This window comes from Artibeus jamaicensis, unplaced genomic scaffold (genome assembly GCF_021234435.1).
Source record: "Artibeus jamaicensis isolate MK-2021 breed Jamaican fruit bat unplaced genomic scaffold, CSHL_Jam_final scaffold_584, whole genome shotgun sequence".
NCBI classification, from domain to species: Eukaryota; Metazoa; Chordata; class Mammalia; order Chiroptera; family Phyllostomidae; genus Artibeus; species Artibeus jamaicensis.
In genome coordinates this window covers 8091775-8116886 of record NW_026522048.1, presented here as the reverse complement: position 1 = coordinate 8116886, position 25112 = coordinate 8091775, and the positions used below count along the sequence as shown (strand labels likewise).

At 40.3% G+C, this 25112-nt stretch overlaps 1 protein-coding gene across 2 annotated transcripts in view; it reads left to right on the top strand.

Annotated features, from left to right (window-relative positions):
- Positions 1–25112, top strand: part of TMTC2 (transmembrane O-mannosyltransferase targeting cadherins 2) — a 399954-nt gene that overhangs the window by 44383 nt on the left and 330459 nt on the right. Inside the window, exon 1 of one of the 2 annotated variants that reach the window (XM_053658800.1) lies at positions 8250–8278. The exons of the other annotated variant lie outside the window; for it this stretch is intronic. Coding sequence (XP_053514775.1) covers positions 8274–8278 — 5 coding nt within the window. The 5' untranslated portion in view covers positions 8250–8273. Of the gene's footprint in view, positions 1–8249; positions 8279–25112 lie in introns of those variants that run through there. 2 annotated transcript variants of the gene reach the window in all.

Below are 25112 nucleotides of genomic sequence, written 5' to 3'. Positions count from 1 at the left end.
TGGCTAAATTTCTTAAGCTCGGCCCAGATGTGCAGAGAAAATGGAGCTTTTTTATTACTCTGTTAACTGATCTGTCCTGCCTCGCTTCATGGATATTAGGGAAGGAAGCCAGTATATATAGTCACACAGAAGAAACAGTCCAGCATAATTAGATCATAACGAGGTAAAATGGGGAGGCTCTAGGGTGTGCACCCTGTCAAGAAGTCATCTGTGTGGGGGGGAGGAGGTGAGACATTGGAGAGAGTGGGTGGGGCCCTTAGGTCTGAAGGGGGGAGCCCTCGGAATCCTCATCCGTGTCTGTGCCCCACTTGTGTGATCAGGACAAGGCATTGCTGAGATGCAAGTAGTTCTCTCTAGTGAGAGGATCTGAGCAAGTCCCTTTGTATAGATCCCACTTCTCTTATTACATACGTACATACATATATTTTTTTAGCATTTGAATTTATAAAATTCTGGGGCCACTGCATACCACGTGGAAGGCATCTTGAATCTCGTATAGTGGAAGGTGGTTGTCATCGCCCCCCATGTTTTAGAGCTCTTCCTAAGCCCATCCCTTCCCTAGTGAGTGCAGGACCACAGTACTTGCCTTTTGTGACCCCTTCCGCATTCTGTATCCTTATGACCAAAGCCCTTTCAGACGGATGCATGCGTTCATTTAGTTTTTTTTTGAAGCCTCCCCGATGTCACGTCATCCTCATTCTTATCTTCAGCTTCGTGGCTAAGCTTAAATGAGAGGGGGCACCTAATCAGGAGGTCTTTCAAAGATACTGTGATTGCGACGATATTTCCCTTATTTGTCATCACTGTATAGAGACAGGTAATAACAGAATAACATTTAAATGGGAAGAAATAAGAAGTTAAAAATAGCTGGCTTCTAAAGAAGATGACTCTCCACTACATCCTACATGTTCTTCATTCCCTAGATCCAGTCTCTTTAAAAATTATTTAAAAAAATTTTAAATCCATGCCCAAGGACATGTTGATTGATTTTAGAGGGAGAGGAAGTGGAGATGGCAGTGGGGAGGGAATGAGAGAGAGAGAAACAATGTGAGAGAGAAACGTCAATCTGTTTCCTTTCGTATGCACCCCAACCGGGAATCGAACCCTCAGCCTAGGCATGTGCCCTGACTAGGAATCCAACCCGCAGTCTTTTGGTGTACAGGACAATGCTCCAACCAACTGAGCCACCCAGCCAGGGTCCAGTCTATTTTTATTACTGCTATTTCCCCACTCATATGTTCACCCTGTCATCTGCTTGCCTCTAGTTTTTACCCGCTCTGGTGCATTATGATTGCTTCATATGCAATTACCTTTCTATAACAATTTTGATTCTGTCTATACCTATTTGCCATCTTTATTATGAAATTTCTTTTGTAGCATAGCTGTGTGTCTCTAGGCAGGCGACTTATTTTCCGAACCTCGGTTTACCCATTGGTGAATAAGGATAATACTACCTGCTTCATATAATTATTGTAAGGGTTAAGTGAAGAACAGATAGATATATAGCATTCAGCACCATGACCGGTAGGCAAGGCCTATCAGCCACTCAAAAAATGGGAATTTTTATTACTATTCTTTTTATTTTTCCCCAACACAAGCCTTTCGCTTCAGCTAGGTTGGTGTCCTTCCTTAGACATGTCATATCCAATTTGATCTTGTTTACACAATTTGGCATTTGTGCTACAATTTTTGAGTCCTTTCCTTCTCTCTGCCTCGTCTATTCAAGTCCTACCTATGCTTTAGAATCCGCCACACGCCCTGTTTGTTTTACAGGTGGCTTTCTGACAGCTTTATATCCTACTAATCTGCCCTTTCTTTGAACTCCCTTAACACTGTCAGAAATGGAACAACACAGGAAATCTTACTCACTAATTGCAGTGTCTTTCAAGTAAACATTCTGCAAAATTTTCTCATTGTTTCCCATTGTTTTTCTGTTTTTTTTTCATTGTTTTCCTTAGCTCCTTCAGCTACATAGTATGCTCCCGGAGAGAATGGTTTTGTTGTCTCTTTGCCCTTTTTTTATAGACAAGCATATATTAAGTGTTTGGTAAGCAGTTGTTACATAAATATAAAACTTTGACTACTGTTGAGCAGAATAACTATTAAATTATGTGTATTTGACTACCATGAACTTCTTATGGCAGTATCTGTCAAAAGTTTTTAGTTTTTGTGTTGGGGGGAAATATTAGCAAAGGTCATGGAAATCTTTTGGAATTTGAACTTCTAGTACTTTCATCAAAGACAGCAAGGGACATGTACTGTTTCAGTTTGAAATGTTTTTGTTTGCAGATAACAGGAAACCTTGTCTCTGGAGACTTTAAATATAGGCTTTGTTTTTTTCTCAGATAACAGTAAGGTCAGAAGCTAGCAGTTGGGGCTGCTGGACGTCACAGACCAGGGCTTTCCTCTCTCCCCCATCATCCTTGGCATCTGGACTTGCATCCCTGCACAGGCCACTTCATTCTTGCCTGGGCTTGCTGCAATGCAAAGCATCAGGTCTGTGTTCTGGGCGGGGCACAGTCGGGGAGGCTAAGTGTAGAAAAGGGCACATTTGCCTTAATTTTTCTTATTTATAGAGGCCACATGAACTTTTATGGAACTCTAGTCAGCAAGCTTCTCCTTACATTTTCTTTCATAGAATCCCTCCACACGGTGACCCCTCTCTGGAGGGTGGAAGGGAGCAGGGGGCAGGTGGGGCTGACGGAGACTAGCAGAATGCCCCACACACATCAGGCAACAGTTTAATTGGCTGTTTTCCCAACTGAAGCCTCACTGTGGAAGTGCCCTCAGTTACTTACCTTTCAGGAAAAAAATAACTCTTTAGTTTAATAAAACTATTAATTTAACTTTCAGAAGAGAAGTTTATATTTTTTGAGGGGGGTTCTGATGCACATTGGCTTTCTTTTGTTGTCAAATACAAAAGATACTGCAATCTCAGGTTTGGATTGAAGAACTACTCAGAATCTAAATCCTTGTTTATTGCTGGAAAGAAAAAGAGAATAAGGCACCAGTGAGCATCTTGAAAGACACCACAGGGATTTATTTTCCCTTCTGTTCATGTGTGTGCCCTTTAATTTTTTCATTCCTCAAGCAGAGCACGGGCAACCCCAAACTACAGCAGCTCATGCCTGGAGCATGTGATTATTAAATCTTATCTGGCTGTTCTGGAGACGGACGGGGAACCGTTGTTACAGAAAACCTTTTGTAGCATCTGAAAAGAAAACTGTCACAAAGAATGCTGTAACTCCTCTGTGTTACAAGATAAAGTTAAATTATATCAGCTGAGGTTTTTTGCAGGTAGCAATCCTTTAATAGTATTTGAAGTGCGTTGACTGAACAGAAATAGTGTCCTGAGAAAAGTTTTATTATCTGTGGTAGTGTGTTGTAAATACCGTGGTGCTGTGAGGTGTGTTTAGCTCATTCATATCCTTTCAAAGCTGTTCATTGGTAGCTGAAAGTGCTTATTACCGGTAAACATTATATATTAGTATGCAAGAGCCTAGAGAAAATATGCCTTCCCTTTTGGTAATGGACAAATAGGTAATAGTGGAAGATGGGAATTATCTTAATGCAGATGTCATATCTGCCTGTAAGAGAACAAGATTATTTATGCTTTGGAAAAAATACCATTTCGTTTTCATGAAGATCTAGAGCAGGCAAGTAGCTGCTAAAGAATCAGTTATTTGAATTGATATTCAGTGCCTTATTCAGAGCATCTAGGAATATAGTGAACATTTTTAAAACTCTCCCCCTATCCTAGCCTTTTGCTTTGTTTTTTTAAATTCAACGAGTACTGCAAAATATTTCAGCCTTCTGAATTAGGAACCGTAGTAGAATGATTTGCTGCCTTTGTCCTGCTCCTCACATGGGGCAGTCTGTTTGCTGGTCGGCACTGTTCAAGGTGCTGATCCTGAATTGTAACTTACTGGTCCTGGCTGGAGAGACATTGTTTGCCGTTTCGCTATGTAGCTGAAGAAAGCATTGTGGAACGCACTTAAGAATTCTTATATAGAGGCCTTTCTCTTTATAAGAAGTTTCCTACAGTGATACAGAAAGCTTTTATAGCTGTTTGACAAGGTATGGGGCACTACAGAGTTTTTGTAAAAACCCAGAACTATATGTGTCATTTAAAAAAGTCTTTTTCCTCACTTGCTGAATTATTTAGCTTTTGATTCTATCTGGCATTTTTTGTTGTTGTTGTTGTTGAAACAACTAACATTGTCAACATTCCCCTCCCCCCCAGTTTTCACATGAGAATTTTTTTAATTGATTTTAGAGAGGGGGGAGAGAAACAAGATGTGAAAAAGAAACATCATTCCATTGCCTCTGAGATATGCCTTGATTAGGGATCGAATCCAAAACCTAAGTATGTGCCCTGATCGGAAATTGAACCCACAGCCCATTGCTGTTTGGGAAGATGCTCCAGTGAATTGAGCCACACAGCCAGGGCTTCATCAACATCTTATCCATCAGAATAGGAATGTATGTGCTTTGAGGTGGCTACATTGCATTTCTGTCTCATCTTGTGTGACAGGGCTCATGTAATAATAGCATTTAGCACTATGTGTGTGTCAACTAATGGTCCTTGTCACCAATTTAACAACAGGAATCCTCAATTTGGGTTGCGGTGACGGAAACTTTATTCAGTGATTCAGCATTGGTGTGGAATAGCTCAGTGGTGCTACAGCTTAATTATGAAGCAGCATGACTGGGAAACAGCGCAGCTTTGAGGAGGCCCTGGGATGAGGCTTCAATGGGATAAGGCTCATCTCTTACTATATAGTTTTACTCTGCTCCACTCCACTCCTGTAGATGTCTTCTGTGCTTCAATTCCACCTGGGGAAACACAGTCTCCGGTGAAAATGGACAACATAAGTTAGCTCTCCTAGCAAGAGGGGAGCTGACTTAATATAGAAAGATATTCTTGCTCTGGTCTCTTAGTCATGGGTCCGTCTGTTACCAAACCCAGCCACTGGGGGTCCTACCACCCCCAGCCACACAGTCAAAACTCTGGAGACAGAATCCGGTGGAAAGAAAAAGGAATCTTATTTAATGACCAACACTTTGAAATAAAGGTAGGTTTCTGCCTCAAAGCCATTCCTTCTAAAATATCCAACTAAAAATAACCCTGCCTCACTCTGCCGGGCCAGACCATTCCTAAGCTTCACCTGGAATTCCTTTTCCCATTTAAAGTACTGTCCTTGGGAAGAATGCAGGTGGCCGCAGCATACTTCTTTCTGGTAATGGTCTGCTCCAGGCATCCTCTGGGGTCTGCGCATACTGGCGGAAGCCCCTCTCGCAGTGCATTGCTCCTTCCTTGGCTCCTGCCTGCTGATCCAGCACTCGCTCCCTGTCTCTTCAGTGTTGGCTTGACTGTGCAGCTGTGCTCCTGGTCAGGCAGGCTCACGCAGCACTTGCTCCAGTTATAGCCCCTCCAGGGTTTCCCATGTGGGGACCCTGGGCTTGAGCCCAGCCACACTACCTGCAGGGCTCACTGGCCCTGGCCTCTTCCTCTTCTGCCTTTTCTGCTCAGGGCCTGCTGTGATCCTGGCCAGGAAGGCCCTTGAGTGCTTAGGGAGGGGTGCTGTGGAATGCTCCCGGACCATCTGGTCTCTAAGGCCTGCCATCCCAGGAGTTTGAGCCCCACATCTAGTGGCTGATCAGACCAGTGAGGGGAAGGATAAACAAAGAACATGGCATTTTCCCGCTTTCTGCATTTTAAAGACAACCTCCAGGATTCTCTGCATGGAAGAAGTAGACAGGAAGTTATGTCCTTCCTTCCAATCACCTCCCTAGGCAGGCACACACGCCCTACACATTTCTTTCTGCTGAGTCATCCTGGGTTGTCCCGGTTGCTGAGGCAATACCTACTGGTTTGCCCTGCTGTGCTGTGGCTGCTGCTCATGCGCCGTCCTTGGCCTTTCCAACCCCTTCCCCATTTCTGAGTATCCCCTTTACACACCTGCTGGCAAATGAGGCATCCCAGTTACTTGTAGTGTGATTGGTCCTGCCTGTCCTGATTGGTCAGAAGTGGGTCACTTCGATTGGTGATAAAGATGCTGATGGTAGTACAGGTGCCTCGCTCCCACTGGCCAGGGAAGGCTTTAGTCCTGTTGGTTGAAATATGGTTCCAGGAACTCCTTTGTAGGAGTTGGCTCATATAGCAGAAACACAATGCAGGCAGGCATTTCGGTGTGGGAGGCAGGCAGCTGAGTTCAGGCTTCTCCGTGAAGTGCAGTTTGTGTGAGAGGCCCCCTGTGTAGAAATGGCTGCTAGCCTCTGGTTTTGAAATTTGAGCCCAGTTAGCTACCAGGAGCCCTTCTCCATAGGTCCACGTGTATTTTTATCTACTGGGTAGTATTTTGTTGAATTTGAACAGATATTTATGAGACATCTTATGGGGGGGCAAGGCACATTTTATTTTGGCACTTCCATGCACATTATTGTAATGGAAGTATGAAAATGTCTATGACACCAGCTTCCTGAAGGGACATTCACTCTTGTACACGCACATGAGCCCATGCTCACACACAGGTACACACTTTGTGGGCAGAATTCTAAAGACGGCCCCTAGATTTCCTGGGCCCTGGTTAGTCAATTGAACACAAATCCAGGCACTTTGGGAAGGGATTTTTCAGATGTAACTAAAGTCTAAAATCAATTGACCTTAAGATATTGAGATAATCCAAATGCACCTCACCCTAAAAAGTGAGATGGTTAAAAAGAGAGTTTTCTCTGGTAGTGGCAGATAAGATAGATTAAAGGCCCGAGAGAGACTCTACTCACCTGGCCATTGCTGGTTTGAAGATGGATGGGCCGTGGAAGAAGGGGTGGCTCTAGGACCACCCCTAGAGCTCCTTGCTGTAAGTGGCTCCTTGCTGACAGGCAGCGAGGACGTGGTCATGTCAGTCTTAGCGAGACGAGGGAACAGAATTCATCCAGCAACCGGAATGAGCCTAGAAGTGCATTCTTCCTTGGAGCCTCCAGGTGAGAGAGGCCAGCGTGGCCATCAACTTGACTTAGCTTTGTGTGAGACCATAAGCAGAAAACCAACTGTCAGGCTGAACCTCTGACCTGTAGAACTGTGAGCTCATAAATTTGTCTTCTTATAATAAGTTTCTACATTTGCGGTCACTTATGATACAACAATAGAGAAGGAGTGTACACATACGCAGAGAAAGGGTGGTCATTTCCTCTATACCAGGAGATGCTTGGGACACTGAATTCATTTCAGTTTTTAGGACCCACTCCTAAGGGAGTTGGATAACATTAACAGAATTTTAGACTTACCATTTATATTCTAACTGTACACATAAGAAAATAGCAGTCTAGAGAAGTTACGATTTTGTCCGAGGTTTTGGAGCTGGGTAGCGGTGGAGCCGGGACAGGAGCGTGTATCCTGATTCAAAGTTCAGTGTTGTTTCCATTACATCTCATTCTTGTGCTTAACGAATCCCAGATTTAAATTGGAACCAAAGTGTAAAGCCAAATAACGGCAGTTGCTGCGTTACAATGTCAAATGTAAGGAAGGAAAGGACTAAAAGAAAGTAATTTCAGGAGAGCGTTGTTGTTATTGTTACCTAAAGATCCTAGAGCATGGAATGAAGTGTAGCTGCATCGCTGTGACTGGTTTGTTGGCCGGTACAAAAACATTGGCACATCACTGGAGTATTGTTCCCTCCCAAACGGACCCATGGCCGAGTTCCTCCCGTGGTTCTTCTGTTATTTGGCATATTGTTGAAATTTTTTGCTTTGAACCCCTTTAACACTTTATTTTGAGCATCCCCAGTGATAGCAGCTGTTTGACCCTTGAGGGTTAACTTTATATTGTTTCTGAATAGTTTTTGGATTGTTGTAATAGGACAAATCAGATTCGGTAGTCAGTTGAAATAATATCATAAAAATCAGTCTGTGTAATACGTTAAGAAGGTTGGTCTGGGAAATATAATAAAAAGAAAATACTACTCATCTATTAAGGTGGCCTTTTCTCTTATTTTCCTGAATTAAATCTGACCATGGTTCAAGAAAGTTCAGAAGTCATTAGAACAAGGTTGCCATGACTGCACTAAGTGTCTGACTCTTCTGGGGCACGGTCAAACAGAACATGTGCTTTTAGAGAGAGTGGAAACCTGTTTTGACAACATTCTAGTTGTAGGGTGTGGCAGAGTCGCTTAACCTCTGCAGACCCTGGTTTTTTAAGTGTGTGAGGTGGAGACAATGGCCTTAACTTTATGCCTGTTACTCAAGAAATGAATGAAACCAAAGTGAAGTAAATGATGTAAGTTGTGTAAAGGTCTTGTCAATACATATAAATGTGGTGTATAGTTTGTGCTTAAGCATGGTTTGTTTTTTAAAATATTTTTATTGGTAGTTAAATGATATGCTCAGGTTTGATGAATAAGTGTAGCTTGTTGTTTTACTTGAACACAAGAAATAGAATTCTGCAGTATTCCATGCTTTGCTCATTTCACAGTAAATTTGTGTAGCACCTCTTTGGTCCAGGTACAGAGTGTGTCTGCTGACTGTCGGAGGAGGTGGAGTAGGTGGTTCTTTTTTCCTGCCCAGAAGACCTGTGTTACCACAGAGTCACTCTGGCTTATCCTGAGTATGCCGAACTCTTTTAATTCAGATTTGCTTCTACTTGACTTTTTTACTCATACATTTGTATTCACATACTAAGAAAAAGAAATCTTGTCTCCTCAACTGATATTCTATAGTAGGAGAGACAGGTGACATTTTATTTTATTTTATCTTATCTTATTTTATTTTATTTTTATTTTTATTTTACTTATCACAATTTATTTTACCTGCCTCACCCCTTCTACCTGAGTCTAAAAATGGGGGCACATCTCCACTTTGTAGACTGGGTGTCTTCTTGTGTGTGTGGTAGCTGAACTCCTAACTGCAAGGCACGGAGTCAGCACAGAGAACCCCATGTCTCTGTTCCTTGTGGTCCAGGTGGGCCCCAATTCTCTTGACCTGACACGGCCTTACTCGTTCCACTTGGCCCTTAGAGCAGATTTAAGTAGCAGCAAGGCTAGTTCTTCAGGAAAGCAGATTAAGATTGTGCTAACAGAAACTTTATTTTAAAGACACTTTTGGTGGAAAATAGTTTTCACAGAAAAACATCTAGCAGGCCAACTGATGTTTGTGTGATGGTTACGCTGTGTACTTATTTGTAGTTTTTGGCCTTCCCCTTAAACGTATTTATTTCAACAAGTTGTGATGTGCTCTTAGGTTTAATATCATTGAGCTCTAAAAGTTATAACCTTTTTAAAAACAGTAATCGATATTAATATCTTCTGTGGTGCTGACTGAACAAGGCTTCTGTTGGAAACCAGTGTGGCTGATTAAGGTGAAGGGATGAGATGGTTCTTGACACCTTGTTCTCCAGTTTTTGGGGGTGACCTGGAATGACACGGTGTTTGCCGTTTCTTGAAGCATTAGAAGATCTTATTGGCATTCTTCACCGCATTCTTCTTACCCACCACCTCCACTGAATAGAGATTACATCAGAAATAATTATGATGCTAATTATTTTAATAATGATAGCTCATATGTATAGAGATTTATTTTAACCTGAGGCTAAGCGCTTTTGTACGAATGAGCTTATTTTCATAACAACCCTGTGCCATAATTATAGCTGTGAGATAATGACTGATACCAGTCCTGCGACTTTATAGCACTTGTCTGTTGAGTGCACTGTGTAAGACAGAGCACAAAGTGCTTTACGGTTACACGCTGCATAGTGATGTTTGGTCAACAACAGACTGCGTATATGGCAGTGGTCCCGTTAGATTATATGGATTATAAGGGAAATGTTTGTTGTGATGTTGAAAGAAAAAGCCGAACCCCACTGCATTGTTGAATTTCTTGCTACCTCCGGGTGGTTTAAATAGATGAGAAGCTTTAATATGCTGTCCAGGAGCCTAGGAACCCACTGCCCACCATTGCTCAAATTTTGCCCAGCAAACACGTGTGCACAAACTCACTTTCCTTTTCTCCATGGATCTTTCTCTCTTTCCTCTCAGTCCTGTTTCCTCCTCTCCCTCTTCTTTTTATTCTCATCTCTGTGGATCTCTTTTTGAGATCTCTGCCCTCCCTTTCTCTCCTCTTCTGTTCCTCGTGCCCCTCCCTTTCTCCCTTCTTCTTCCCGACATGCACTCTCCTTTCCTTTCCATTGCCCTTCTTCTGCCTCCCCAGCACACACACCCATACTTCATCTTTTTTACCATATTTTTACTCTTCTCTGTTTAGATACACAAATACTTACCATTGTGTTACAATTGCCTACAGAATTCAGTAGAGTGATGTGCTGTACAGGCTTGTAGCCGAGGAGCAACAAGCCAAAGCAGCGGATCCTAGGTGTGCAGTGAGCTGTGCCATTTAGGTTTGTGTAAGTGCACTCTGTGAGGTTTGGTTTGTACAAGAATGAAATTGCTCTACAGTCAATTAATATTTGACAAAGGGGGCAGTAACATAAAATGGTGTAAAGATAGCCTCTTCAGCAAATGGTGTTGGGAGAACTGGACAGCTACGTGCAAAAAAATGAAACTTGAGCACCAACTTGCACCATATACCAAAATAAATTCAAGATGGGTAAAAGACTTAAATATAAGTCGTGACACCATTAAAGTCCTGGAGGAGAACATCGGCAAGAAAATCTCAGATATTTCATGCAGCAACTTTTTTACTGATATGTCCCCTAGAGCAAGGAATGTAAAGGAAAGAATAAACAAATGGGATCTCATAAAAGTAAAAAGCTTCTGCGTGGCTAAAGAAAACAGTATTAAATTAGCAAGACAACCAACTGTATGGGAAAACATATTTGCCAATGATACCTCAGACAAAGGTTTAATCTCCAAAATATACAAAGAACTTACACGACTCCACTCTAAGAAGACACCCAACCCAATTAAAAAATGGGAAAAGGACTTGAACAGAAACTTCTCCAAGGAGGACATACAGAACATCCAGAGTCACATGAAGAGATGCTCAATATCGCTAGCTATCAGAGAGATGCAAATTAAAACCACAATGAGATACCACTTTCCACTGGTCAGAATGGCTATCATAAACAAATCAACCAACAACAAATTTTGGAGAGGTTGTGGGGAAAAGGGGTTCTTAGTTCACTGTTGGTGGGATTGCAGACTGGTACAACCATTATGGAAAACAGTATGGAATTTTCTCAGAAAAATAAAAATTGACCTGCCTTTTGACCCAGCAATTCCACTGCTAGGATTATATCCTAAGAATCCTAAAACATCAATATCAAAGAACCTATGCACCACAATGTTCATAGCAGCACAATTTACAATAGCCAAGAGTTGGAAGCAACCTAGGTGCCCATCAGTAAATGAATGGATCAAAAAATTGTGGTACATATACATAATGGAATTCTATGCAGCAGAGAGAAAGAAGGAGCTACTACCTTTTGCAACAACATGGATGGAACTAGAAAGCATTATGCTGAGTGAAATAGGCCAGGTGCTGAAAGACAAATACCATATGATCTCACCTTTAACAGGAAGCTAAACAACAAAACAAACAAGCAAGCAGGAAAAAAAAAAAAAAGACACTGAAATAGAGAACAAGGGGACAGTGACCAGAGGGGAGAGGGAAGGGAAGTTAAGGGGAAAAGGGGGGAGGGATTTGGAGGAACAAATAGGAAGGACTCAGGGACGAGAACTAAGGGGGGTGGAAATGGGAGGGAGGTGGGGAGCACGGGGCAGGGGAGGCTGGGATGGGAGAAATAGGCAAAAAAAATGTACTTGAAAAATAACTAAATAAAATTAAAAAAAAGAAAAAAATATATATAGAATAAGAAATCAAGATTATAGGGATTTCTTGAGAAGTCTCCAAAATCATGTTATTCTATAATTTTTGTAACATAAAATGAGTGATATTAAAAAAAAATGAAATTGCATAGCACAGCCTTCCTAAAACCATACTTCATTGTTAAGTGATACATTATTTTTACTTACTATTTTTCTAATTTCGCACCACAGCCTTATGAGATATTATCCCACCAGCATATAAGCTCTATTCATAAGGCAGTGACTTTGCATTTTTCTTCTGAGCCGAGTTCTTAGGGTGGAGCTATTAGGGTGCCTGGTGCCTGGTAGGTGCTTAGTTACTGAATGAACACATTTCCAATGTTTGGATGAGGAAGCTGCTAAAGAGAAGTGCAAATAAGTTGCCCAAGGTCAAATGGTGAGGCTGAGAGTTGCTGCCAGGCAAACGCCGCGTCAGAGCCTGTGATCGCGACCTGTGTGCTGTGAGAGTCACTGTTGTTTGTTAACAGAGTTCTGGGATAGTGTTAAATTCTGAGCCGGAAGGATGTTTACCCTAGGTTTCTGAAATAAAAGGTATAAAGTTATTTGGAAACTATTCAAAAAGTTATTTTGAAACTTATAAATCATCTCTTAATGGAAAAGCTATGGATTCAGAGTGCCTAATCTTGAAGAATTCATGGGTAATATGAATATTGCTAATTTATGGGAAAATCTGAATGTATATGAACACAATAATAGTATAAATGGAACTATACATGAATATATTAAGATTTCGTGACACACCGAATAATGTTTTTACTCCTTTTAAAGCAGGAAAAATTGAAAATACAGCTTTAGCAAATTTCCCAGTGTTTACTTCTTCATAAAATACAATACATGATTAAAATAGTCTTGATGTAGCTCTTATATTCCTATTTCCTAATACTTTTTCTTTCACAAAAAGTATTTGAAGTTAGGAACATATGTGTTGTATGGAATCTGAAGTATGTTTTTGATACTTAAACATACTTAGGGTGTTTCCGATGAAACAGATTTGTGTTAGGGAGGTGAAGAGAATTCCAAGGCATTGCAAACAGTGTTTCACCGCTTGCCGGAGCACTGCCTCTGGAGCGTAGTGAACGTGTGCTGTAGTCCAACCGGTGTTCCTGGCTCTCAGTTTTCAAAATTATTGTAATTTTTATAGGGGGAAGGGGCATTCTATTTTAGCTTGCAGTCTGTATTTCTGGTGAAGTTAAATGTTTTTCCAGATGGTTATTAACTAGATGTACTCCTCCATGGACTGTGAATTATTTTTATTTATTGGAAGTTCCTACTCTATAGCTGGGTCCAAGAATCTCATGGCTGGGATTATTTTCAGTTTTACTAATTAACAAGCTGTTGATATTCTTGGGAGCATAAACTAGGGATCAGCTAGCCACTCTTTGGGTATATTGGTTTAAAGAATTTATAAAGACCAGCCACTACCTCCACCAAATTAATTTTGAATTAGGCATGTGTGACTTCATAACATGGTTATATACTTTAGTAGACATAAGTGAGCATTTAGGATGTAGTACTTTAAAGAAAATAAATGCAATGATAGGTCTTTGCTTTAATAGGAGCATGAACTTTGTAACTACAAACATAAGGCTTTTGGGGATAATTTTAGCAATATATTAAGGTGCATCCTTCCATCTTCTCTTTCTCCCTGTTCATCTCTTCTGCTGTGGGGTGGCATAGCTCCCTCTGAAGCTCTCCTATCAGGTGTTACCATCTTGCTTTCATTAGGCACACAGGTTCCAGTTACCTAGACCAGTTGTTTCTGCTGCTCCTGAGGGCTGCTGCAGTGAGAGTTTCCCTCTTTTTTTGAATGGTTCATCATCTTTTTGAATGAGTACTGCCCTCTTAAGCCAACAAAAGAGAGTCATACCTGTTGACCTCTTTGGACAGATACCCGGTATACAGTTAGCCCTGTAGGCTGCTTATTTTTTTTTTTTTACTCATCACTCTTGCCTTCCTACACTCAGGAGATAAGTAATCTCTATAGATTAGCTGTGTACAGTTTATTATTATTTTTATATATACAAAGAGGAAATCATTTATTGCTGCAGTCTTGATATTCCAGTTTCCTTGCTGAAAACAAAATGTCATTTCTTTAAATGAAGGGAGACGTTTTTATAAGTAAAAAGACTGACCAAATGTAAATATTCTTTACATGATTTCATCATTTGCAGCTTCACAGTATGGAGGGCTGAAGTTTAAAAATCAGTACAATGTTATTTTAATATGGGTTTATTACCAATATTAAATAATTTCTTACACTGGCCAGTGTTTTATGTATTGGGTAGCTTAATAATTTTCACTGGAGGAAACTGACTAGGAAAATAGTTATCATTTTTGTTTGCTGAATTGAGAAGGATGTATAAAAAAGAAAACTTCAAAGGCTTATTTCTTTCAAAGAAGGTATGAAAACTTTACACATAACTTCTGAATTTAAGTCTGTCTTGATGAGAAAGCCAAAGCATAATAAAGTCCCTGGGAGACTAAGTTGATTAATGCATAAAGCTGTTTAAATTTTCAAATATCTTCTAAAATGCATTTCCAGTTTTTTGATGGAAAAGTTAGATGATTTCAAATGTCAGCCTGTGTCTTATGGTGATGAAAGGTGTTGGCCCTCCTAGGTAAAAAATGAATTGGACCATGTTAATTAGGAAGGCTTGATAGAGTTGGGGCCATCGTTGAGCAGATTCTTTAGGGAGTCTTAGTCAGTCGTGGTTTGCCAGGCATTAGGATGCTCTGGGATCCTCCAGTTACGTCTGTGAAGGGACAAATGAAGATGTCACCAGAACCGGGAGGTGGAGATTTATGCGCTGGAGTTCAGCTGTAGTTCTAGGAGGGGACCCCAAAGGAATGACTTCTGCTCTTATTCCTATGATTTTACCTTTTGAAATGAGAGAAGACTGAGAAATGAAGGTATTTCTTAGAGAATAATAATCAAGAATAATTGCGGTTTTAAGTGCACTCTTTTCTTTTTGTATTATCTATTTTTTAAATTACCTTATTGTTATTCAATCACAGTTGTCTGCATTTTTCCCCCACTTCCCCCTCACTGTATTATCTATTTTTTTAATTTTATTTAATTATTTTTCTTTTCTTAGTAGCTTCTAGAAACAAATATTCTGCTATTGATTTTTCTCACCTATAGTTTATTTCACTAAGTTAAGAAAACCTTTTTAAAACAAAAACAGACACTCGAACCCAAAGGGATATTAGGCTTAACAACTTTGTGTTGTAAGAAGTAGACAACCCTTAACTGAAATACCAGATGGGCTCTGCTAATTTGTAGAACAAAACTTTGTAAATTAATGTTTGGATTGTACTGGAGGTACTTGCTCTTAAAAAATACTTCAGCTGTGTCACTATATGCAGTACTGTATCATTTTAGAATGTGAAAAAGTATGCCTGAATTTATGTGACCTGGAAATTGGGTGTTCTTATATTAGATTTTTCTCAGAGCAAGGAAAATGGTACTTATCTCCTTATGAACAGGAATGTTTGAGGCTGGGTTAAAAGCTATAAAAAGCATCTCAGAAAAAGGTGTCATGTAAGACGTAATGATTTTCCAAGTACTGTGTGAGAAGCTTTCTTAATTCAAAGCTTCCTCAAAATAGAGATTAACAATCAAAGTTCATCTGTGTACTGTTGTATTTGGATTGCCTGCCATAAATTCCCTTTTATGGGAATTTATGGGAAAAATTGTTGGGACTCATCAGTGTTGTAGCAAATGTAATTTAAATTCAGATTACTGGGAGCTTTATTAGGGAAGAGGCAGTGGGCTGGTGAGTTGAGCTGCTCAGTATGTCTGGTTTTTTTCTTTGTTCTTTTAAGGTACTGAGCAGTAGCGGATTTTGGTGGGTGTCTGTTGAATGTCAGTCCCCCATTTCTTCTGCTAGTACTGGGATATTCCTAGGGAAACCTGTTCCATATTCTTAGTCTGCTTAGTTGAGAAGGGAATGCTTGCACACCTCCTCTTGCTATAATGGACAAGAAACCCATTTCCCTGCCCATCTGTGGCTAAGTAACCCAATAGTGGTCAAGGGAGACTCGGTTCTTGGCATTTTCGTTGGAATTACTGGAAAGGAGACTTCTCCCCCTGGAGTTTCTTAGTGAGTAGTAAGCAAGATGACCTGGTGTCAATGGGAGCTGTCATCATTTCTGAGAGGAAGTCAGAGTTTGAGCCAGAAGACAGAGTCCTGACAGCTAATCTGAATACTCATCAGTTAAGTGAGCCAGTGAGTTCTCCTTTTCTATATGGTCCAGTTGGAGTTGGGTTTCTGTCGCTGAAATAGATCTGACTGACAGACTCTTACTAGTTTAGTGCTGGATTTACCTTCACTCTCAAAGCTAACTTTTGATGTGTATACCACTAATTTTTTGTCAGTAATTTACTTTTTCTTAAAGTTTTTTTTTTACCACAATAAAAAAGTAAATAACTACTGAGTTCAAATTGTACAACAGAAAAAAACAAGCAAAACTCTTAACATCTGTGTTTATAAGTGACATTAGGCTGCCCTTGTGTGGTTTGAGATTCAGGGTCATAGTGGCTCATAAAATGAGGCAAGGGAACATTTCTTTGAATTTTCCCTCTTCTGTGAAAGTATTTGTTTGAGAGTAGAATGATCTATTCTTTGAATACATGATAAAATCATCTGTAAAACTAGTCATAGTTTAATTATTTCTTTATATATATATTTTCTAACTTCTTAGGGTGGGCTGTTAGTATACTCTCTTGAATTACTGATAAAAGCATGTGAGATGAAAATTAGTCACCCTGACCCCGCTCTTCCCCACCACCTCCCAGTGCTTTTCCCATCTGTGATGATTTACAATTTTCCTATGGAGGAATGTCAAAACTTGTATGTGAAACACTTCAAGGACAGGTAAGTGCTTGATAGCAGAGTATCTGGGTTATCATAGTCTATGTCAAAGAGTTGAGGGAAAAGCATGCATTTTCTCTGCAAACGGAGAGGTTAGGTGTGCTTGGGAACAGTCATCCTGCCAGTAAAGCTACGTGAGTATTTCACCTTAGTGACGTGGCCTCACTGCTTTGGCAGTTATTACTGCTTCCAGATTTGGTCACAGCATGGGACAAAGGAATATACAGACCTCCTTCCTGCCTTTGAACAATTAGCGTCAGCGTAGCATCCTGAACAATGATGAGATATAAACAAATCAAGCAGACAGAGAACCTGGAGAAATTTGGCTTTGGGCAATTCCTTAGCAATAATCACCAGCTTTGTTGAATGTGGAGGCATTTGCAGAGTTCAACAGCCTTTACTTTTTTTGAAGAGAATTTACCACATAGTGGAAGTGATGGCCCTACTGGTTATACACACAGATGGGCAACTACCAATCCAAATATCACACTGCTAAGGAGGATTAACCCAAATGGCTCTAACTGAGCCCTTGGCCTTGAGGGCCTTTTTCTTCCTGGGAAGAAAATTTGAGTCAGTGTACTAGTGGTGATAAGAAAAATATCACTATTTTAGAAATACTTCACTTCTTGTGTTTTTTAGTCCATGTTTGTTTCCTAATAAACCCAAATATCCAGGCATAAAAAGAAAATGCCCAACAAACCCGAAATACTCTCATTTTGAAATGGCTATAGATGGCCCTCATATTATTTAATACTTATGTTTCTGTAAAGTTAAAACCAAGTGGCTCCTATTTTCAACTTGTAGTTGGGATAGAAGTCCCTGGGACTCTGTTTTAGGAAGTAAATGAGAACCTTGTTTGTGATCTTTGGGAAATGCTTAGTGAATGAAGTATTCCGGTATTATTTGTTTTGATGTGCTTTGTTCAGTTAGCTCTACGTCAAAATAAATACTGCTTCATTCGTGCAACTGCTTTCTCTTGTACTTTTCTCATGAACAAAATCTCTTTAAAATATTAACATTTGACTAAATGGAGTTGAATGTTTATAGAGGTTTTTCATGTAAATTGTCTTACCTTCTTGATGGCAACAAAGAAGGTCCAATAATAACTCTGAGACTATTCTTTGAAGAGTAGTTTGAGCTCTCTGTAGGTTTGGAAATGTACTTAATATTTAGGAATCCAACTTTTCAGTGTTTATCACCATAGTTCTTGCAGTTAGTTATAAGGTAGCTCTGAAAAACAAGAAAATATTAATGATTTGCCAAATTATTCCTTATTTGTATATCTCTCTGCTTAATCCTACCAGCATCTCTGTTCTTCATCAAATTTTTAAGTCTTTTGCCATCTTCTGTAAAATATTTCAAAATCACATGCAAATGCAATGCAAAATGCACCAATCAAACTGGATATCTTGCAAAGGATGAAGCCTTCCATGCAGTCAGTGGGAGTGGCTCAGTAAGATCTGAGTCAACACATAAACCCATACAAATGGAGCTGTAGCAGGAGTGGGTCAGTTGCTTGTCACTGTGGATGATGACAGGAGACACCCTTCAAAAGAGTGTGATTAAAAAATTAAAGGATTGGACGAGACTTAGGAAAATCAAAATTCTTGACAATTTTGGCAGAAATAATGTTTTTAAGATTTTACTGTAATGTGAAGTAAGAATTGTATGGTGCAGTTATCACTTTAAAAATAAAATTTTTACATTATTTTATTCTTACGAAAGAATATTTGTAACATAAATATCTAATTACTCCTAAATCCCATAATTCTGCTTTCAACAGGAAAGAAAACATCATCCAGAATTTTGCGTTTATTATTCCCCTAGGTTTTTTAATGAGTAATTTTATCATAAATGTATATATGTGTATATTCACATTATCTGGTTTGGAGCCTTATAAAAATGGTATTTAACTCTGTGATACCATTATGGTTTGCTTTCTAAGAATTCAGTATAATATTTTTAAAAAATCATCCTTGTGGTATGTAGCTCTCTATCTTATTTTTACTGTTGTTTAATATTCTACAATATTGCTGACATTACCAAGAATCAATATGGGTCGGTCCATGGGAATTCTCATATACGATGGTGTATATGAGTGTAAATTGTTACAAAACTTTTAAAACAGTTTGGCATTAACGCAGAAAGGTGTTTGTGCAGTTTTGTTACCAAAACCAGCCAGCAGGGGGTTCTAGTGCTCAGTGCCCAAAAGGCAAAACTCTGGAGACAGAGTTCGGTGGAAAGGAAAATGAACCCTTTTAATTTAATGATCATACAATTTAAAATAGAGGCAGGTTTCTGCTTCAAAGCCCATATCTTTTTTTAAAGAGTATATTTATTTATTTTTAGAGAGCAGAAGGGAGAGAGAAAAGGGGAGGGAAACATCGATGTGTGAGAGATACATCAATTGGTTGCCCCTTGCATGCTCCCAGTTAGGGACCGGTCCTACAACCCAGGCATGTCCTTGACTGGGAATTGAACTGGTGACCTTTTGGTTTGCAAACGGACACTCAGTCCACTGACCACACTAGTCAGGGCCAAAGTCCATTCCTTTTAAAATATACAAAGAAAAATAACCCTATTACCTTCTGTCAGGCCAAACCAATGCTAGGCTGCACCCAGAAATTCTCTTCCCATTTCAAAGTACTGTCCTGGGGAGGCATAGGCAGCTGCAGCAGGCTTCTGGTCATAGTCTGCTCAAGGTGTCCTTTGGAGTCTGTGCGCACTGGCTGAAGTCCTGCTCTTGGTGTGCTGCCCCTTAGGCTTCTGCCTGCCAGTCTAGCACTTGCTCCCAGTCTCTCCAGCACTGGCCCACTGTGCTCCTGGCCAGGCAGGACACCAAACCCTCAGAGATGGGTGCTGGGAATGCTTCCAGATGATGGGGGTCCCCAAGGCTCACCTGCCCAGGAACTTGAACCCCCTGTGGTCAACCAGACTAGCTAGGGGAGCAGAGACCGAAGCACCAGTGTTTCCCCAGGCTCTGCTTTTAAAGGCAGCCCTCAGAGTCCCTTGCATGTGGGTAGTAGATGCAGGGTATCTCCCTCCATCCAGGCATCTTTGTAGCATGATGCATGCACCTTACTTGCCTCTCTGCTGACTCATGTTGCTGTTGCTTTGGTTGCTGAGGCAAGGCTCACACGCACAGTTCTTGGCACTTCCCAACTCCTCCCCCATTTCTGGGGGGATGGGTCCCCCTGTTGCAGTTTCATTCCTAGGCAGAGATTCTAGGTTTAGAGTAGTAAATTAGAGTTATAAATTTTACAGAATTATCCATAACTGTTTATAAGTGTAGTATAAGGTTAAACTTATGACTTGTAACTACTACCGCTAATCTGAAAGTAAAGCTCTGGAATAATTATTTGCTGTTTAAGCAGCAATTTAAATTCAATGTATCCCTCATAGTATGAATAGGTTTTAACCATAATAAAAACCCTGAAGATGTCATAAGGTAATTTTGGTTAGTTTAGTGTTAGTGTATCCGGTGAGAGCTTCCCATTTGTTAAACATGGAACATGAACTTCATTTGAGAATTGCAAACCAGTGTGTTAACATGTTACCTTCGGAGGCAGTGTAGTGATAAGGGAAGATTCTTGGATTGATCCGTCAATAATTGGGATCTGTAAGTGCTGTACCTCTGAAGCCTCATCTGATCTTGACCTCTGAACATCAGTTTCATCGTTGGTAGACAGGGTGATGCCATCATACTGGCTTCCATGACTGCATGTCAGTTAAGTGAAATAGAACATGGGGAACTACTTTTCAGGTATGAAGTGTGTAAGCAAGGGCTTACTGTTACTCTTCCCAGCACTGCTGTTGGAAGAACCGTGCTTTAGGAAGCAAGTCTTGGTCACATCTTTTTTTTTAAAAATTTTATTGATTATGCCATTACATTTGTTCTATTTCCCCTCCTCCGTTCCCCTCCACCCTGCACACCCCTCCCCCACGATTCTCCCCCCTTTAGTTCATGAACACGTGTCTCAAGTTCTTTAGATTCTATATTTCCCCTACTATTCTTACCCTCAAGTCATGAAAACCAAAGACCTACATCCAAGATTGCTCTATCCAGCAAAGTTTTCATTTAGAATGGAAGGGCAGATAAAGTGCTTCCCAGATAAGGTCAAGTTCAAGGAGTTCATCATCACCAAGCCCTTAATATATGAAATGTTAAAGGGACTTACCTAAGAAAAAGAAGATAAAAAAGAGGAACAGTGAAAGGACAGCAAACTCACAGTTATCGGTCACATCTTTTGAGCACTTATATCAAGAGAATGTGTTTTGGTGTCCCAGTGTATGTTGGAATATTCTGTTTTAAAGAACGCCCTGAACCCTGTAATGTCCAAACTAGATTTTATTTTGATACATAAAATGATGAAGAAGCTGTTCTAGGAATTTGAGGTAATTTGTCCTCCTTCAAATGGCTTCTTTGAAACTTAGTTTAAAAGAAAGAGAAGATTCTATTTATAAATTTTGAATACTTCTTTTGTTCTTTATGGAAAAATTCCCAAGAATGATACAAAAGCACTTTCATGTGGTGAGATACACTGGAACCTGGAGATCGTGACCCTGCGTATTGGCAGTTATCTGATGTGATGAATAGACAAGCAGCGAATTCTAGCTCAAGTACTGGCAAAATTCTCCTACTTGACTGATGTATTTGAAACTTTATTAATAATAATTTTAAAATCTTGCTGTGTGAAAGGCTGGAAATCAAAAAGGTTAAAAAATAATTGACAATTTTGCAAGCCCTGGGAACAAGTAGGTGCCGTACCCTTTTACAGATGACAGTCTAAAGCTCACTGGTACATTGTACATAAATTTTCAGTGTTCCCTGAATTGCTGCTTGAGTGAATTAATGCCTCTGGGTTAGAATCCTGGGAGTTGATGTATAAAATCATCTGGATAGATGTGAGCATGTTTAAACCTTTGATATTCTTCTAAGCTAAATGGAAACAATTTTACTTTAACAGATTTTGGGTTATCTCAACCTAAGTTTTAGAGATATTTTGAAAATAACTATGTTGTGAAAGGTGATGCCACTGAATTATTTCCTGTGTTTTGTCCTTCCTTCATTTTTACTTTCTTCCTCTTACTTCTGCCCAAAGTGGTGTCTCAGGATTCAGAATAGAAATCAAGTATGTTTAGGAAGTAGATAATTTATATAAAGAAAATAATTGGCCTTTTTCTACATTTTTACTTAAAATGTGCAGTCAGCATTTTTGAGATGTCTCATCCATTCAGTTGACTCTCTACACAGATACTTGTGGCATCTTTCAAGCAGAATTTCTGACATTCATTGGCTATATATTTCTAATTATAGCCAGTAGGGAAAAAAAACAGAAAAGCATATATTCTTAGGTTTTCCTTACATGACTATATTTTCTTAGCTTCAGGAGAATATTAAATCACTGACTAGAATTATTCCTTGTTGGGTTTTAGCTCTTGCTATGTCCAGGGTTTCTTTGGAGAGCCTTCAGGGGAAAATTGCCAGTTAGAAGCTGAGTATGCACCTATAGAAAGGGCCATCTCAGTTTGAGGGTGCAGTACAGTGAACAGTAAGGAGTGTGGGTTTTGTGTCTGGCTGGTGAGTTCAGTTTTTATCCTTGCCACTCAGCAGCAGTGTGATCTTGAGCAGGTTTGTGCACTCTTTGAGTCTTTATTTTCTCACCTCTGAGATAATGGAGTATATTTTTCATTGTACTAAATGTTAAAGGAGATAGTTTTAGAAAGGGCTTGCTGGGTACATCATGATGCAGTGTTGCTAGGAATGGACATGGGTCCTCAGGGAGATGCATGTGGTCCAAGTCATGGCCAGCCAGTCCTGAAGAGATTCCATTAAGTATTCGTTTGAATTCCTGTCCCACCTGTGTTGGAATTCGCTGTGACCTTACTACTTGTAGGGGTTCATAGAAGGCTGTCATGTTTTCCTAGCCACTGCTGCCTCCTCAGTTCTTGCTTTGCTGAGGTCTGGATGTGTTCCACACTGTGTCTCCTGCTTGGCTGCAGTGACCTCTTGGTTTCCCCGAGCCCTGCTGGTGCTAGTGCTGTGCACCCAGACTCTAATGAAGGTTTGATGGAAGTGAGGGTTTTACTGCGGAACAGAGCAACAGCCGAAAATGGACCCTTAGCAATCTCAGTCTTTAAAAATCTCTCAGCTGTTGCTCTTCTGGGAAATGTTCATTGATTGCTTTTGTTCTCCTCTACTCAGGTACTGGCGATCTCCACATTGCCGGGCATCTTCTCTTTCCTCTCCACCTCATTCATCCTCGTTCTCCCAAATGCCGGTGCAGTTCTACTGTAGTCGAGAAATGTTCTGCGCTTTATCACAAACATAATACCAGCCTGTCCCCCAACACTACTCTTCCTTGGAGGAATGCTGTGGGCACTTAACCTTCCCCCCACCTCCCTATTAAACAAGGTATTATTTCCTTTGATAAGAATTGAGAGATTGAACACAGGGATGAGGATGAATCATGTTTAGAGTTTCTAGAATATGAGACTGGAAGACACGTGCTGCTTACCATGCAGATGGGAAAACTGGTAAAGGACATTGACGTGGTGGGAGAGGGGACAGTAGCCTGAATATGCAGGAAGAATGCCGTATCTGGCATTTTCATCAAGCTAGATTTAGAATAATTATCTCTACAAAGAGATGAGCTAAAAAGTGTAACCATGGAAGGGCAAACAGAAGCAAAACTCTTGGATATTCCCTCTGGTTCCTCCAGGAAGGAGGAAAAGATGTGCACGGATTAAGTTGAACCAATATAGCCGGGGATCAGTCACCAGGCATATGTTTGGCCAGTCTTCTGGCTTAGGGAGAGATGGACCCGGGGAGGGCCTGAGTCAACACCACCTTCTTTCTTCAGCGTGTTTAGTTTTTGAAAAGAGGAAGCTAAGGGAGACGTAGTAAAGAGTTCATTGGGATTCTTTCTAGGAAGGTGAGAGTGTGTAGTCACAGGTGAGGGTGCATTTGTTAAGATGTTCTAGGAAACGTAGTGAAGAGTGTGTGACCTGAAGGCAGAAGGAGGGGGCCAGTCAAAATTGGAAGGTATTCAGACCTCTGATGTTGCAGATAGGTACAAGGCTGGAGCATTTACTGTGCCAGCATTAAAAGCCCAGACACGCAGAGACTTCTAAGCCTTTCTGATCCAAAGCAGCAAGAGGCTTTTAACTGTAAAGCTGTTAGAAAGTTCGAGGCTGCAGAGCCTTAGCTGACAGTGCCAGTTTGCAACCTCAGTCTCTGTCACCCCCCCAAGAATCCTCGCATCGTGTGAAGTCAAGGATGCTGAGACCCACTGAGCTCTGGAACATTTTCCTTTTCTTTTTTAAATTTAATCTTTATTTTTTCATTACCATTTAGTCCCCTTATACTCACCTCTCCCCAGAAATTACCACGCTGTTGGCCATGTCCATGAGTCGTTTCTTCTTTTTGCTCAGTCCTTCCCCCCTGCCACTTTCTGTCATCCTGGTCTCCATCTATGAGTCTGTCCAGGTTTTCTTTGTTAGTTCAGTTTGTTCATTAGATTTGGCATATGTGAGTGAAATCATGTGGTATTTTGTCTTTCTCTGACTGGCTTATTTCACTTACCATAATGTTCTCCAGGTCCATCCATAATGTCTCAAAGAGTAAAATTTTCTTTTCTTTTATGGCTGAGTAGTATTCCATTGTGTAAATGGAATACTACTCATCTACTGATGGACATTTGAGCTGCTTCTATGTCTTAGTGATTGCAAATAATGCTGCAGTGAACACCGGGGTGCTTATGCACTTTTGGATTAGTGTTTTGGGTTCCTTCAGATATATTCCCAGAAGTGGGATCACCGGGTCAAAAGGCAGATCCACTTTTAATTTTAGAGGTCTCTCCATACTGCATCCACAGAGGCTGCACCAACAGTGCAAAAGGGTTCCCCTTTCTCCACATTGTTGTTTATTTATTGATGACAGCCATTCTGACAGGTGTGAGATGGTATCTCATAGTGGTTTTAATTCGCATTTCTGTGATGATTAGTGACATTGAGTATCTTTTCATATGTCTAATGGCCATCTGTACATTCTCTTTGGAGAAGTACCTATTTGAGGTCCTTTGTCCATTTTTTAATTGGATTGGGGTTTTTTTTTTGGTTATTGAGTTTTGTAAGTTCTTCATAAATTTTGGATATTAACCCCTTATCAGATGTGGTGGCAAAAATGTTCTCCCATTCCGTGGGCTGTCTTTTTATTTTGTTGATGACTTCCTTTGCTGTGCAAAAACTTTATAATTTGATGTAGTCCCATTTGTTCATTTTTTCTTCTGTTTTCCTCATCTGGGGAGATGTATCTGATAAAATATTGCTACAAGCAATGTGTGAGATTTTGCTGCTTATGTTTTCTTTTGAGATTTTTGTGGTGTTGGGGCTAACA